The sequence below is a fragment of the Podarcis tiliguerta genome (assembly GCF_965153285.1).
Source record: "Podarcis tiliguerta genome assembly, chromosome: 8".
NCBI classification, from domain to species: Eukaryota; Metazoa; Chordata; class Lepidosauria; order Squamata; family Lacertidae; genus Podarcis; species Podarcis tiliguerta.
Window position 1 is genome coordinate 50,547,090 of NC_139541.1, and position 17,521 is coordinate 50,564,610.

At 44.2% G+C, this 17,521-nt stretch overlaps 1 protein-coding gene across 1 annotated transcript; it reads left to right on the forward strand.

Annotated features, from left to right (window-relative positions):
* Nucleotides 1–2,642: 2,642 nt before the first annotated feature.
* LOC310684052 (lysosomal protective protein-like) lies at nucleotides 2,643–16,138 on the forward strand. The gene is made up of 11 exons (XM_083454475.1): nucleotides 2,643–2,853; nucleotides 7,530–7,641; nucleotides 8,173–8,304; nucleotides 9,289–9,447; nucleotides 9,911–10,002; nucleotides 10,642–10,726; nucleotides 11,530–11,679; nucleotides 11,984–12,111; nucleotides 13,577–13,739; nucleotides 14,080–14,169; nucleotides 15,888–16,138. The coding sequence occupies exons 1-11, from the start codon at nucleotides 2,681–2,683 to the stop codon at nucleotides 15,972–15,974; spliced, it is 1,371 nt and encodes a 456-aa protein (XP_083310601.1). The 5' UTR covers nucleotides 2,643–2,680; the 3' UTR covers nucleotides 15,975–16,138.
* The last annotated feature ends 1,383 nt before the right edge of the window (nucleotides 16,139–17,521 follow it).

A 17,521-nucleotide genomic window follows, 5' to 3' on the forward strand; every position in this document is an offset into this window, starting at 1 on the left:
GGGTTAAGAACTTTGCTTCAGGATAAGAACAGAAATCGTGCTTCGGCGGCGCGGCAGCAGCAGGAGGCCCCCATTAGCTAAAGTGGTGCTTCAGGTTAAGAACAGGTTCAGGTTAAGAGCAGACCTCTGGAACGAATTACGTACTTAACCTGAGGTACCACTGTACATAGTTGAGTCACCTTTGTTTGGGGTGTGCATGGAATAGTTTTTGTGAATGGCTTTGAGTCGGGGGGGGGCAACTTACCCATCTCGTATTTTTATTTATTTTTATATCCTCCTCCCACAAAGGACCCTGTCCTTTAAATTCACTGTGGTGAGATTTGTATAATTTGCATCAAGAAACCTGTCTCAAACCACAGCTGTATTCCTCACTTGTGTCTTGTTTGGTGCTACCCTTTTTGGTAGGATCTGCTTGGCCTCATACTGCACTGGCAACAAGCTTTTCCAAGGGCAGGAAATGTGCTGAGTCAATAGAAAATATTTTGCCTGGAAAAAAGGAGGCAGCAACCTTGAAAACCCTACTTAGAGCTTGTGTGGGTCACTGCTATTTTTATCTTACTGTACTGTATTTTTTTATTTGTTCCACCTCACACTGAGGGGGGAAATTCCAAAGGTGAAAAGTGGGGCTGATTAAGAGCAGTTGTTGCTGAGTGTCACTTCCACTTGAGGAGGGGTTCCTCAGTTTCATCCAGGTGGACTTTTCTTGAAGGGACTGAGAGGTACACAAAGACCCTCAAAGGATCAGATAACTTGACAGATGGCATTCAGTTCCCCAAATTGATGGATTTGGAGAGAAATGAATATGACTGGGTAGAAAACCAGATAGCCTTTCAGCTCAAAGCGCCTACCCTGTGTTCAATAAGGGGCAACCGCATCTGTGTGCCTTCCAGCATCTGCCAGGCTTGAATGGGTAAATTTGTGAATCCACCATTGACACCTCAGGGAAGTGGGTTCTCAGAGGAGTGAAGTGCAGATGGTTCCAAGTGGGGTGTTTGTGCCATAGCCCATCATTTGTCTGGCTTGGGCAGACTTGTGGCATCAGGCAAGCCAGCCTGGCACTCCCGACTGAGTTTAAGCTCTCAGCCTGGGCAACATCTTACTGAGAGGGGGGACCAGACTGCTGGTCTTCAGCCCATCTCAATCTTGCACACCATGATTCCAGGCATCCAGAACTTCTAGTCTACCCTCAAATATAAATATTTCCGGCACAGCTGGATGAAACAAACTGGAGAAGGCAGCCACAGTCTGCAGCATCCACCACATCAATAGAAGAGGGCATTTCAGGCCAGGAGGGCAAGTTTCCATGACTTTGAGAAGACGTGTTTTGCACTTTAGAAACTCTGGACCCAGCCTGTGAGCTGGCCCACACATACACACTTAGGAGATGGTTAGCATGTGGGATTGAGCCAGTGCATATCTACCAGGGAGATCAGCCTGGGCCACCACAAAGACCACACTGTTCAAGAGGATCTCTTCATACAGTCAGAAACCGGTCTCAGGTGATGTGCTCCACATAACTGAAAGGGTACTTTATATTTTGGGAAAGCTTGCCTCCTGATGGAGAAATTCAGCTGGGTTATGAATAAAACCACCTAATTTTTCAAACTTGTTACTTTAGTTTGCTAGAGGTCCAATATTCCAACTTCCACCAGATGAGATCACCCAAGTGTCCTGTACCCTTACTTTTCCAGGTGATGCATCAGGTTTTAGCTAAGATAGTTGTGAAGTTGGAATAGAACAGCACTGACATAATGGAGGCACTGGACCCAGCTTTTAAGTGGCTAATTACCATTTCTGAATTAAGTGCTGGTTTTTAAGGCTACTAGAACCAGAGGTAATTCACTGTTCTATAATTCAGTCTATCCCTATTGATCCAGTAAAGATTCGAGTATTTCTGTAAGTGAATCAGCAGTGGTTGTTGATTCACTTCATCAAAGAAAAGTTTCAGATTGGGGGATTCGTACATCACTGTCCTGTTTTTTTGTCACTGAGCAACAGCTTACAGTACTGTATTATTTCTACATGTAAGCTTTTCTTACCTGTCCAAACGAAATAGTTTGTTATCCTTAGTTGGTTATCCATTTTTTTTTTCAAATGTCTGGGAGACCTAGGTTTGAAAAAAAGTCAATCCAAGGATTAAAAAAATGAAATGAAACCTACATACAGCAACAGTGTTTTGTGTTGTGTAGGCTCCTATGATGTAAGTAATGGGCCCCACATGCTAGCCTGCTCCCTAAAATATCACATATAAAGGGCCCCATTGATGAGCTTAGGGCCTCATCAAACCTAAGTCTGGGCCTATGCCTAGATATTGCTGCTTCTCGGATTTTGAGAAATTCCATTAAGGAAGTGTCACTTAACCGTATCAGTACCAATTCTTGGAAAAGATTGATCATAATTTACCTTGAAGCCAGAGACTTAGCCAAATTGGTCAATCTAATCTGAAGTCTTGTTAGGCTAAATAAGGTGAAGGTGACATTTCAAAGTGACATTTCCTTCCAAAGAAGCCTGGCTTGTGTTTTGCTGGTACATTGAGCCACGCTGCCCGCCTTCCCATTATTTCTAGTAATCAAGAAACAAGATTATGCTGTTGGCTTGTTATCAGAGTACACAGGCTGAGCATAATATAAGGTGCCCTGCAACTCCACCACTCTATGGCAGCCTGTCCCAAAACAGCACCATGCACCTCTTGTTCAGGTTGTGTGCCGTCTTCAGTGTCTCCTTTGGCCTCTGCTCAGGGACAGATGCTTCTCCGGATCTCATCACTTCCCTGCCAGGACTGTCTGAGATGCCAACCTTCCAGCAATGGTCCGGCTATCTCCAGGCAGGATCTGGCCAATACTTCCATTACTGGTAAGCAGAGAGACAGAGATTGAGTTAATGATCATGCCTCCTCTTCATTGAACTGTTTGTTGCTTTTGGGTATGTGCTGGCCGACCTATGCATGCTTCCAATTGCTCATTAATTAAGAGCTAAAAAGCTAATCCTGGCTAGACACATTGCTAACATCCAGGCAACAGCTGCTTCATGGACTTCCACCATTGGCGGCAGCAGCAACACTTCTGAATGCCAGTTGGTGGAATGTGCAGGAGAGCAGAGCACTCTTGTGTTTGGGTCTTGCCTGCAGGTTTCCCTTGGGTTGGCCCCTGTGAGAGCAGGGTGCTGGACTAGATGGGCCCCCTTGGGTGTGATCCAGCAGGCTCTTCTGATGTCCTTATGCTCTTGCTAACCGTTTGTTGAAATTGCCTTTGCCAAGATGTTCTGGATGAGCTGCAGCTTACAGAAACGTTTATAGAATAGAATAGAATAGAATAGAAATTTATTTGTCATTGTCCGTATATACACAGTATACACAACAACGAAAATCAAACACCCACCCAAAGACCGGCTTCACATACACATTTGCACGTACCTCCAACACTCTCATCCCATTCAGACATAATCTATAAAACATACATAATCCAGAATATAACATGACCTATTAAAAGCATAACATGACCTAAACCCTATCTCATTTCTTCCTACTCCCTACTTGCTATTTCTTACAACTGGCCCTGAGATCATTATTTAGTGCAATCAGAGCTCTTGGATAGAAACTATTCAGAAGGCGTGTGGTTCGTGTTTTCATTGTCCTATATCTTCTGCCCGAAGGCAACAGTTCAAAGAAGTTGTGAGCAGGATGGGTGGGATCTCTCAGGATATTGTGTGACTTCTTCAAAGTGCGAGACGTGAAGATCTCATCCAGGGTTGGTAGCTGGAGCCCTATAACATTCTGGGCAATTTTTGTTATTCTCAGTAAAGCTTTTTTATCCGTTTCAGAGCTGCTTCCATACCACGATAATATACTATAGGTTAAGACACTCTCGATGGTACTGTGATAATAGGACAGGAGTAGGTGCTGAGATAGATTCAGTCCCCTGAGCATTCTCAGGAAATACAACCTCCCCTGCACCTTCCTCACAACCATGTTAATATTTGCAGTCCATGAGAGGTCCTCAGAGATATAAATGCCCAGGTATTTAAAACTACCAACCCTCTCCACCTCCTCGCCATTTATGTGCAATGGTAAAAATACACTTTTCTTTCTCCTAAAATCAACTATGAGTTCTTTGGTTTTTTTGGTGTTAAGCATAAGATTGTTTTCTTTACACCATTGAATTAACCCCTGTACTTCTTTCCTGTAAGCAGTCTCATCGTTCTCACTAATGAGCCCCACCACTGTTGTATCATCCGCAAATTTGATGATTGTGTTGGACTTATACAGTGGGGTACAATCAGATGTGTACAGGGAATAGAGAAAGGGACTTAGCACACATCCCTGAGGAGCTCCTGTGCCTAATACTAGAGTAGAAGAATAGTAAGGTCCCATTCTCACTGTCTGCGGCCTGTCAGTCAGGAAATTCCTTACCCACAGACAGATCTTCTGATGTATACCCAAATTGATCATTTTAAGAAATAACCTGTCTGGCAAAATTGTATTGAAGGCAGAACTGTAGTCCACAAACAACAGCCTTGCATAGGTTCCCTGTCGTTCTAAATGACTCAGTACAGTGTGGACAACGATGGAAATAGCATCATCAGTAGATCTATTTCTTCTGTATGCAAACTGGAATGGGTCTAGAGTGGATGGAAGACCAGCCTTAATATGATCTAGCACCAATCTCTCGAAACATTTCATAACGACAGATGTTAGGGCTATTGGTCTATAGTCATTGAGAGATACCACCACTGACTGCTTGGGGACTGGCACTATAATCGATGTCTTCAGACAGGTAGGGACAGAACCCTGCGACAGGGATAGATTAAAAATGTCCGTAAATACACCAGCTAATTCTGCAGCGCAGTCCCTAATTACCCGTCCCGTGATTCCATCCGGTCCAGCTGCCTTCCTGATGTTAATGCACCGAAAGGCACGTTGTACATCAGAGGTCTGTAGTAGAAATGGTTGTCTATCAATAGTAGCTTCTGATGATATGCTGGTAGCCAATGCTGTAGTGTCAGTAGTTCCAGTTCCCACCTCCAAGCGACTAAAAAATTGATTCAGTTGATCAGCTAAGTGCGCACTGCTGCTAGCCAGTTCGTTTTTAATATTTTGCCCTGTAATTTGTTGCAGGCCTTGCCATACTCGACGAGGGTCGGAGCTCTCAAAATGTTTTTCGATCCTCCGGCAGTACATAGCTTTGGCGTTCTTAATGCCCTTTTTCAATTTGGCTCTGGCTTCTCTATACTGTTGCGCATCACCAGAGTGAAAAGCAGCATTTCTTGCCTTTAACAGCAAATACACATCCCTGTTTAGCCAGGGCTTGTTGTTAGGGAACACCCGTATTTGTTTGGTGGTAGTGACGACATCGATGCAGCTTTTAACGTAGAACAGTACTGTTGAAGCGTATGTGTCCACATTATTCCCCACAAAAAGCGACCACTCGGTGCTCCGAAAACAATCTTGAAGTTGTTCAGATGCACCTACTGGCCACACTCGTATCTCTCTAATTGATGGTCTGATTCTACGTACGAGAGGTCTATATGATGGTATCATAAGTAGGGATATGTGGTCTGACTGCCCCAAATTGGGCAAGGGCTTGGTCTTGTATCCATGCATGATGTTACTATATACTCGGTCCAGGTTATTTCCCCCCCTGGTGGGACAATCAACATACTGGTGGAACTTAGGAAGCACAGTCCTTAAATCGGCTCGGTTAAAATCACCAGCAACCACAAATGCTCCATCCGGGTGGGCCCGCTGCTGTTTGCTAATAGCAGTTAGCAGGTGGCCCATAGCTGTAGTAGTGTTTGCATCGGGAGGTATATACACCGCTGTTATTATAACAACATTAAACTCACGTGGCAAATAGAAAGGGCGGCACTTCACCACTAGATACTCCAAATCAGGAGAGCAATGCGTGTCCATTTGTTTGATGTCCGAACTCCAGTTGTTATTTATATAAACGCAAATTCCTCCTCCTCTGCTCTTCCCGGATTCGGCGGTTCTATCCGCTCTAATTACTGAGCGTCCTTCTAGCTGCAGAAGTCCCTGTGGAAAGGAGGGATCCAGCCATGTCTCTAAAAGGACCATGACACAGCAGTCCCGGATACTTTTCTGCCGAGAGGTAATAAGTTCCAACTCCTCTACCTTGTTAGGTAAGGATCTCACATTTGATACAAGGAGACTTGGCAATGCAGGCTTGTGGGGATTTTTACCTAGCCTCACTCGTAGTCCAGCCCTGCAACCCCTCTTCTGTTTACGCCCTCTCCGTTTTCTTTTCTTTCTGGCAAGGAGAGCAAAGGGAGTATCCCAAGAATGTGCAAGATATGGAGGCTCTCTGATAAGCTCAGCTGGTATGTTATAAATTGAGACCTCCTGGCTGCAACCTTCTCCTCTGCCGATACTTAAGAGCTCTTGACGACTATAAATTACTTGTGCCTGAGTGTTCACAGTCCATAGCAGCAATGATAAAAATAAAAATAAAACACAAATCACTAGAAACCGGTCTCCGGAGTGCCGAGCCGCTGCAAGTGCTTGCGCCGCCATCTTGCCTCCCAGTTTATGCTTCTCTGCTGCCCTGGAACTAGCTGTGTGGAACAGCCTAAGAATAAGTTGGTTGCTTGTAACATTAGCTTGATTGATTGATTATAATAATTTGTGTCTTCCCTTTACAGGCACAAATTTTCCCCAAGGCAGCTTACAAATAAAGTCAAAGTGCAATAACAATAAGACCATTATGAAAACAGAAGCTGTTTCATTTCTGGTGGTGATCCCTGGCCCTCCAGAGGGGCGGGGTGGGGGCAGGAGGGAGGCAGGTCCAGTAGGAGCAGGCTGCCATGTTGGATGTTGTAGTTCCTTGCCTGCCTCTCTCCTGGATTCCTGCCCATAGGGTAGCTGCATGGAGGAAAATGTTGATTCACTGGGGGCTGGTTCACTAGCGTAAATGCGACACAGCCCCACCAACCTTAGCCATGTCACAACTGCCAGCCTTATGATTTACAATGGCCCTGCTTGCCACCTTCCTCTTCCTCAGTCTCAAGGTTGATCTTGTAGAACTCACTTGGGAGGAAGATGGGGACAAAATTTTCTGGCTCTGCCTGTTGCTGGCTGTGGCTTCACCTCTCTCTGCCTACCATTAGCCTCTCTGCCTTCTGCCCTACTAGTCCCACCAGCTAACACCACATTTATTTACACCCCCAATGATGATGCCCCTGTTCCTCCTTCCATGTTCCCAATGCAGCCCCTCACTCAGCACAGGCATGCTTAGCTGTAAGACTGCTACAACATCAGGCAGAGGCAGTTTTAGGATGGCACAACCAGAGCAGTCACACTGGGTGCCACACTGCAGGGTTCACCAAAACAATGCTGTAGAACAAAGCATAAGAGGCGAGGTTGCACCAAATATTAGCGTCACACAGGGTGCCGCTGAAATTTGAGAGCCCAAAGTCTGCTACTGCATCAGGTATCTTCCTCGGGTCTCCATTCTTTGGGCCTCCTCTAAAGATATCCATCAGGGTGTTTGCTCTCTCCCTTTCCATCCTGACAGGTTTGTGGAGTCTCAGGGCAACCCAGCGACTGACCCCGTGGTGCTCTGGCTAAATGGGGGACCTGGCTGTAGTTCCATGGAAGGCCTCCTGGCTGAGAATGGACCTTTCCATGTGAGTCTGTGGCTGCTCTGTACGCTGATGGGAAAGGAGAGAAACATGGGAAAAGGAAGGGGTTGTGGATCAGGCAGTTGAGGCTCAACTGGGCCTGACGCTCTTGATCTCATATCAAAGTTGTGGAGGCTGCCTGGGATCATTCTTCCAGGAGGAAAAGGTGCTCTATACCGGCACAGAGGCAACATTATTTACTATGAGATCACCAGAGCCAGGTGCAAAGGGGCTCTATGTTGCTTTAGTTTTGCCCAAAGTTGTTGAACTTTTTTGGGGATTTCCCCTGACATTTGCCCGATTTCCGCCTGGACACTGCTGCCGACTGCAGTATTCTGTATGTGTCCTGGAGAATCTGGATGTATGGCAATCCCGCAATAATGCCCAGACCAACTCACAGATGCCTGATTTCTCAAGGACTGGGAATCTGAGACGCTGCTTGGAGGCAATTGATATGGAAGATTTAGTGAACAGCGTGCTGCAAATACCTCGCATCCCCAAAGTAACCCTCTTTGTCTACCTCGTGATTTTGTGTAGCTGAATGATGATGCAACACTCTACCTGAACCCCAACAGCTGGAACAAGGTAGCCAACGTGCTTTACATAGAATCTCCAGCTGGAGTTGGCTATTCCTATGCCACAGAAGACAGCCCTATCAATGACAGCCAGGTAGGTCACTTGCTGTTCGTTCCTGGCCTAAGGGCCGCATTCTCTAGTAAACAAACTGGGGGCGATGCATATCACATGCCAGTGGTGCGTGGGGCAATAGATGGAATGGTGATGGTAGCAGCTGATGGGGGAAGGTTGTCAGTCCTGTAGCAGTAATATAGGGCAGAACCACACCATACATCATCATCATAATTAATTTGTACTCCACCCAACTGACTGGGTTGCCCCAGTCACTCTGGGCACCTTCCAACAGAGTATAAAATAACACATGATACATCAGACATTAAAAGCTTCCCAATACAGGGCTGGCTTCAGGTGTCTACAGAAAGTCATATAATTGTTTATATCTCCCATCTTTGATGGGAGAGTGTTCCACTGGGTGGGCACCACTACCAAAAAGGCCCTCTGCCTGGCTCCCTGTAACTTCACTTTTTCAAAATGAGGGAACTGCCAGAAGGCCCTCTGAGCTGGACTTCAGTCACGGTTTTAAAACACAGCCAGTGCACATTTAAATCATACGACTTCCCCTAAAGAATTCTGGGAATCGTAGTTTGCTAAGGGCACTGGGAACTGCAGCTCTTTGAGGAAGAAACTACAATTATCAGCATTATTTTGGGGAGCCATGTGTTGTAAATGTGCATTGGCTGTGCCTTAAATCTATGGCATGGTTCTATCCAGTGGCAATATAGACTTCCTACACAGCTGCCTGGGCTGTGAGGAATCAGCTCACAAAGTTTGTAAGTATTGTTGGGACAGAATCCATTTGCCTGACAGGTAGGAGAAGTCTTTATTCATGCCTCCATGTTCATTGAGGCAAATCAATACTTCTGTCATATACTCCTGATGGATGAAGAGCAGAGGGGTGGGATGGGATAATGCCAGGAGTGTGTTTCTTAATGCAGCCTCACATGATATGCACATCAAATTCTGTCCTATGATTTGTACCTAAGCTAAGTGGTGGGTCAAAATTTCTCCCTACTTCAGGTAGCTGAGGACAACTACCAGGCTCTCCAGAGTTTCTTTGCTAAATTCCCAGACTTTGCAAACAACGAATTTTATGTTTTTGGGGAAAGTTATGGTGGAATCTATGTCCCCACTCTCACTGCCAAGATTGCGGAAGGATCAGCAGGAATTAACCTAAAGGTAAACACAATCGCGGCACAGGAAGCAGAGTCACTGGAAAACTAGGAGAGCTAAGATCTTCTATGTAGACCAAATGGCACATTTAGGGGCAATGAGTGAGCACTGCCAACCCACAAGCAGAAGCCACTAATGCAGATTTTGCCCTGATGACAACAAGCCCTGAAGGCCTCACTCCTCTCACATCCAAACCAGGCCACATGGAAAGGACATGCCTAGAAGTGGGGAGGTGGATCCACTTTGAAGGCCTTGCTTAGTAGCTGCCTCTGAATGTCCGGTGCCATTGCCCCACATCCAGTTGTGCTGTATCTCAAGAGGCACTAGTCACTACAGTTCCTCTGCCTGCTATCTTCAAACCTGGCATCAGGCCTGGTTCTAATTATAGCCTTTCAACTAACTATCCCATCATCCAATTTCATACAACTCCTCCTTTCTTGGCATGATCTTTTGTTATCTGATTCCTCAGGGATTTGGGGTTGGCAATGGCATGCTGAGCTATTTCCTCAATGACGAGACACTGATGGAATTTGCCTACTACCATGGAGTGTTTGGAGATGAGTGAGTATAGAAGAGGACAAGGGGAGTTTGGTCAGCAAGTGGCCACAGATAAATCTCCCACCTTACAAGTCAACAACTGGTAGCTCCAAGTTCACACCTGGCCTCTAAAAGAATTGTCTCCGCGCCTTCTCCATTTGCCAGATCAAATCAGAAGCAAAAAAAGGAGAGTGGAGACTGTAGTAAAGTATCTTGCCCTTATCATGTATCACTGAGTACATCAGAAACAAGGAACTGGCAAGCAAGGTGGTTGGATGGCAAGTGAGTCAAAGGTGTGCTAAATAAGCGGAAGCTGTTGTTTCCTGTCCTTCCTTCAGTGAATAAAATTAGCAATTATCTCCACTGAAGAGAGGACAGAAAGAAAAACTTAACTTGCACAAACTGTAGGCAGAATAGTCAAGGAGGTTGTTGACATCTCCAGGGAACACAGGACAGATATCTGTCAACATTGTTTGAACCATCTGTTCTCCTTTGTTGGGCAGGGGAGCCGGTGTGTGTGTGCGCGCACACACTTTGTGCTTCTAAATTGTGAACCACCCTGTGATCTTTGAGTGAAGGGTGGTATACAAATTTAATGATTGAATAAAAATGAATAAGCTTCCCTCTACCTGACACTCCACCTCCTTCTCTCCTGCCTTACAGCTTGTGGGCCTCCTTGAACGAAAACTGCTGTGATGAAGGAACTTGCAACTTCTCCAGCAACATGAACAGTGATTGTATCACAGCAGTGAGTGCCTGGTCTGAAAATCCTTGATACTAACTCGTGTAGTGTGCACTTTGCAAACTCCATTTGCACCTGGCCACAAACTAGAATGTTCTAACTGTTATGCAATAATGTGTTTTGGCCTGAACTGGTAGATTATGGGTTTAGTAAAGTCTTCTGGAAATGTCTCTGACCTATTTTGTGCCCGTAGCACCTACCTCACCAAATTCTCTGAACAGCATTAGGATGTTGCCAACATGTTACCACACCGTTGAAATAATTGCAATGGGTGCTAATTACGTAGTTACTGGGCTAAGTTCAATGTGCTGGTTTTGGTGCATAAATCCCTATACACCTTGGAACTAGGATTCCTGATAATCCCACCCCTTATATATTCAGTTGATCACAGCGCTCTATAGGTGAAGACTGCCTGCAGATACCATCTTATAATGAGGTCTATTCTGCGCAATGTAATAATCAGGTCCTTAGTGTTGGGACACCTACCCTTTGGAATCCCCTCCCCTTGAATATTACACAGGTGCAATCTCTTGTCTTTTCAGTGGTTATCTTTACCCCAGTCTGCATCTGTATTGGAATTGTTTTTAAGATTTTGGAATATGTTTTATCACTTTTTGTTAGCTGCCCTGGGCTCCTTTGGGCAGAAGGGCAAGATATGAATTTGATAATAAACCCATAAAAATAAACTGATGACCCTCGAAGGCTTTAAATATTACCGAATTCCACACATCTGTTTCCTTTCTCCTCTTTCTGCACATAAACTCAGAGCGTAGCTAACTCTTCTCTTCTTCCCTGTTCCCATCCTCAAGATATCACAAGCCTATGGAATTCTTTATGGAATTGGCCTCAACGTGTACACCCTCTACGCATCTTGCTGGGGAGGAGCACACTACCAGGAGCGTTATGAAGCTGATTTCTCGAGCCTCTTCCACCACTACCAGTTTGATGTTCCAGTGCCAGTGAGTTGCTAGGCTATCTTCATCAAATTTACATCACTCAGGTGGCTCTAGCGATTCTGTGAATTTGGCAAACTTAACCCCCCCCCCCAAAAAAAAACCCATTTTCTTAAGCATTAATATTCAGTATGGAAATTTATTCCCAAAAGTTTATGCTGGGAAGGCATGATTCATCCATTTATAAATGAACTATGGGCCACTTGCTGAATCAGGCTGAGGTCTGGCAAAGCAAGGTGCTGGTATCTTGCACCATCTTTTCCCAGAAGAATTCAACCTCATCTTTCCTTCTCCTTGCTTTCACTTTCAGAAAATTGGCTCTATCCCAGGAGTGCCACATTGTATAAATGCCACCGCTATGTATGTGTGGCTGAACCAGGATGAAGTCCGGCAGGCTCTCCACATCCCCAGCACTCTCCCAGACTGGGAGCTCTGCAGGTGACTCCCATCAAATGTTTCTGCCCTTCAGAAGCATGCAAAAGTTGTTTGGTAATGGAATGGTAATGAAGGGCAGTGGCCCGGCGAGGCTTTGTGGAAAAGTGGTGTTTCTCTGCTGGTATAGAACTGATGCACTGCAGGTTGCCAGAGCTTGATAACATATGGGTATGTACTAGGACTGAGATCAAATGAAAATGCAGACTGCAACAAAAACAGCTTCCCCATTTTTGTTTTGACAACCCTCTAATATGAAGCACCTGGTTCACTCTGCCCATACTTTATTGCCCTAAGCCTGGAAGCTGGGAAAGTGATGTCAGAATTATCTGCAAGGGTAGTCTCCTTTCCCAGATAATTCTGTCCCAAATATTTCCAATTTTTGTATGGATGTACAATATGAAATCAAGTGAAGGGAACTGAAGATTTTATTGATGTGCTGACTATCTTGCTTCTTCAAGACCCCTTGGGTGAGCTGACAGATCTCCAATAATGATAGTCCTGGGAGAACAACAATCATGTTACAGTCATCTTGTAAGATGTGGCATAAGTCCTTTATGATATTGAATAAATCTTTCCCCCGCTTCTCTGTTGGGGTTGCATGCATAGTGAGTCATCTGGCAGAGCTTTTTCAGGTTACAAATGGACCTTTCTTCTCCTTGTTCATCTTACTGACATGCAGTCATCAATAGTCTTCTGTGATATTTTTGTTGGGCATTTGGAGGGGTGTGCAAAACCTTATCATTTTTTATTTGGGTATTTCAGTCTCACTGAGAAGTTACATTACATGTTCAGGAAATTTATTTGCAAAAAGAACTTCTCCATGGGTAAGGTTTTCCACATGGCTAATAATTACGTTTGTTCACACCTAGCATAGTTGTGCATTTTTCTGTACTGTACAGCATTTTTCTGTACAGTACTTAGAAAAGTACTGATGCTTACCACCATTTTCCATTAAAATGTTGTATTGTGCCTTAGATGGTTTTCCTTAAAAGAGACAATGAATACGACAACTAACTAATAAGTTGGATCTCAATTGTATGAGAATTCTGAAGCAGTTGTAAAACAAACTGCCTTCCAGACATCACTGGATTAAATTATAAATGATATTTGTCTCAGTTGTGGACTGCTAAGGTTGGAAACATTTATTTCTCCCCAGCTTATTTATTATTCTTCCTCTGGGGCAAGGTTTGTATATTCAGCATCATTTCCTCTTGAAACCACTTGGTGGTGGATGGCCTTGGCACATGCTCATATTCTGATAGGCCTGCAGGGGCAAGAAAGGAATTCTGTGGCTGTTGGCAGTCAATGAGAACCCCAACTTGCATGCTCTTGGCAGCTTGGATTTGCATTTTGGTGACAAAATCAACAGGGCACCCTTGATTGATCTTACTGGTGAAACAAAGGGGAGAGGGGATGAGGGGCCCAAGCTCCTTGAAACCCCCCCCATGCATTTCTCTTCTCCATGCAGTACACAGGTTAGCGCTCATTACCAAAGGGTGTACAGAGACATGACTCCCTTCTACAAGTATCTGCTGTCTCAGGACCTACGAGCATTGGTTTATAATGGAGACGTGGACATGGCCTGCAACTTCTTGGGGGCTGAAAAGTTTGTTGAGTCTTTAAATCAGACTGTAAGTAACTCCTTTGAACTTTGCATATCTTAAGTGCTGTATTGAAAACCTATTGCTCCTTAATTTATGTGGGAAGACACAGCTGATCCTGCCTTTTAGGACCCAGGTTTCCAACACCGGCAGATGTGCAGTTGTTGTTAAAGACATAACCAAGCTGTCATTTAGAAAAGAAGTTAGAATGGATGGGCAGAGATGAAGAGAAAGTTAGCAAAACATGATCTGGAGTAATAAGTCTACTAAGAGCCAGTTTTGGAGCATCCGTGATAGACTAGTATGTACACTAATATTGGGTCTGCTGTCCGTTTCCAGTTTGTGACCTTCTTTTTCATTAATTCCACAGGTGCTAAATGATTACCAGCCCTGGTATTTCAATGATCAGATTGCAGGATTTTTCAAGGAGTATGAGAAGATCACATTTCTCACCGTAAAGGTCAGTGATTTAATTGGAGCCAGTGGGCATTATACTTTTCATTATTTAAAAGATTTATGCCATGCTTCTCCCCTGTACAGCAGTCTTACTCAAAGCAGATTTCAAGTAAAAATCAGCAATGAGCTAATATTTAAAAGACAAAATAACAAGTTTATAAACAGCAGGATAACACAAAAACAGGAAGAGCAACACTAACAGCCAATACTTTAAAGCAGGAGCAGAGCCAAAAGCTTGTTTAGAAAGCACATTATATGGGCTCAGTTATTTTTTAAGCATGACATGGCTCTCAAGATAGAGGTTTGTGATGGGCCCAGTGACTGCTTTACAGATTTCATCCCAACACAGCCACAGAAAAAGGTTGACCCCTCTTCCAACAGTAAATAAAGCCAATATATAAAGCATTGGGTTATAAAAGATTGCTACTTCTACTCTTCCAGCTTTTCCTTTAGGTTCTAGGAGGAGGAAGCACCTTTTATTTATTAGCCAAAATGGGTCCTAGCAGGCAAAAGTGCTGATCTGGGTAACAGTTTTCCATTGGGAATCTTCTGCCCTTAAAAATGAGGCTTTTTGCTCCCAGGATAAACCTTTAAGAAAAAGCCTGGGGGAAACTGCTGCACTGACTACCAATCAGAGACAGACCAAATAAAATGTTGCCCCCAATACATGGGGGGGGGGGGGTTGGCTGGCACTCATGGCTTGATTGAGTTTACACTACTTCTAGCCCGGGAAATGCTATTGCTTGCTAGATCACCTCCCAATCAAGTGACAACTATGATTTTAGTACACAGTTAAACAGGACCTGCCATCTGTTCCATGTGCCCTACAGAAGCAGCCAGTCCCTCACCTATGTGTGTGTGTGCAGTGTCCCATAAAAAATGCTGGTCAGAGTTAGAGCATAAGCAGCCAACAGAAAACACGTTGGAGGCAATGGCTTCTCAAGCTAACACATTGGAGGCAATGGCTTCTCAAGCTGGAGAGACCCATTATTAAAAGGGCTTAGGTGTAATCCTGGGCCCTGTAACAAAGGCCTGGTTCTCATGTAACATTAAACTATGGTTTGTTAGTGTAACTGTGGTTTGTCTGAACATGTGAAAACATATCAGCAAACTAGCCTGTTTATTTTCTGTCAGCAAATGACAATATGAAGCTATGGCTTGGTATTGACTTAAAAATCATGGCTTATTCTAACTATGGTTTAACATTACTTATTAACCTAACAACCCTGCTTAACTATGGTTGTTTTCCCTACCTGTTACCCCAGGTGCTCCTCAAGCTGGGAAGGCATGACGCAAGAGTAGCTAGAAAACAAAATAAGATCTAAGCAGGTGTGGGGAACATTTGGTTTGCCAGCTGTTGCTGAACCACCACTCCCATCAGTCCCAGCAAGCATGGCTAATGATGATGGGAGTTGTAGTTCAGCAACAACTGGAGGGCCATGGTTTCCCACACCTGCTCTAAATAAGCAATACATGGCTTGTTTGGTAAATAACATTAACCCCAGTTTATGTGAAAACACAGCCAATATGTGATTAATTGCACACACATTATCAAGACAGCACTGGCAGAAAGTTGCTTTCTCTCCTTCACACAGATGTTGCCTCTTCTTGCTCTGCTCAATATAAGCTTCCAGTATCCTTCACGATGTTTTAGGCAGGGGGAAATTATTTCAGATGTGCTTTCTCAGCTCTTTTCTAAACCGTCTTCTCTCTCATATATAGGGTGCTGGTCACATGGTTCCACAGTATAAGCCTGGACAAGCTCAGAAGATGTTTGAATGTTTCCTCTCCAAAGCCAGCTACATCTGATCTAATGCCTTTTAAAATAGTAAATGTCACTGAAAAGTTATGGGGAAATGGTATTCCACATAGTACACAATACTTTGTAACATAGTAACATAATTGAAGCTATGTACATACTTATCTTCTTATGACTGAATAGTTGCAAAAATTTATTAAATCATGTAATCTCTTGGGTGTGTGGTCAATCTTGGCAGGGCAGGGAGAACAGATACGTCTATGGCACTATGGCACAGAAATGCCCCCCCCCCCCCGCTCTATGGTAGAGAACCTATAGCATGACCTGATTCTAGGGCTGACATACATCATGTTTTTGTATATATAAAAAAGCTCAACAACTTTTGGGGTGTCCTGGTTTTTACTTTTTGAAATATGGCAACCCTACCTGAATATATTTATTATATTTATATACTGCTTTCAGAAAAATATTGTTTCACAAAGCGGCTTACATTAAAAAAAAGTAGCAGGCCTTTAACTTACCAACTAAAAGAAAGCAAGAGAAACAGGGGAGATCAGCCTAATATTGTGAGAACAGAGCATAAGTTGTACAAAAGCCTCCACATCCAGCTGAGGTTATGCTCCTTTTCTCACATGAAAGTGGTGTTGTATGCAACTGGCTCTTCATCGTCTGGTTGGTGACATAGGGCCAGAATGGTTTGCTCTTCCCTTGCCAAAGAGCAGCAGGCAGTTGGAAGTGTTTTTTGTTGTTGTGGGAAAGGAGCAAGTTCTCTGAGGCTGCTCTGTCACTGGGTAGGACCAGGCTGGTCATCCGATTGCCATGGAGGCAGAGGGAGGGGGCAGGGATTGTCTCAACTCTACCCAGCTTTTCATGCTATGACAGAAAATTCTCCTCCACTCCAACCTGAGGTCTACAAGGCTCACAAGCTGCCAAAACAGATTTTACAAAGTTCTGCCTACTTGGCTGGAGCCCTTGAAGAGCAAAGCCACAAACAGCAAGAGTGTTACAGGGGAAACTACCAGTGTCCTACTGGCGTTTCGCAACATTGACCTGTTGCAGGACCTTAGCAGAGCATACACAGAGTTCCAGAAAGCAATCAATTGCAGGCAGGATGGACGAAGCAGGAACAAGACGCTGCTACTAGTAATTTGGTTACTTAGAGGTGTTTATTATTTACAGCAGACTCTACAAGTTACTATATACAAGAACAGAAATAGATCTTAACTAGCTCTCCCATAACAAACTCCAAATGACTCTCAGAACACTACACTGACCAACAAACTATCCAGTCAGTAAGGTCATCAGTCATCATGCCTGTGTGAGACCTCAATCAATGGTAGAGCGGTATCCAAGGTCTCATATCTCCAGGCAGAATAACGCCTCTCTGCTCAGTCATCCTTGGCTTTCAGCCAACTCTTAATTGACTGTGTGAAGCTGCACAGAATGGCACGTAGTCAAAAAACCCAGTATGTCCAACTCTGCAGAGCCAAACCATATGCAATGATGCCTTTTTGCAACTCACTTTGGGGAAGGGGGAGAAAGATCAGGATTGGGGTTCTGGGATTTAAAACAACCTATTTCCTAGGATTAAAACTCT

Bases quoted from the DNA above. Each gene is read 5' to 3' on its own strand.
- LOC310684052 (XM_083454475.1), top strand. From the start codon at position 2,681: ATGCACCTCTTGTTCAGGTTGTGTGCCGTCTTCAGTGTCTCCTTTGGC. The intron at 7,642-8,172 runs GTGAGTCTGTGG...GATTTTGTGTAG, and splicing joins CTGAGAATGGACCTTTCCAT to CTGAATGATGATGCAACACT. The intron at 9,448-9,910 runs GTAAACACAATC...CTGATTCCTCAG, and splicing joins CAGCAGGAATTAACCTAAAG to GGATTTGGGGTTGGCAATGG.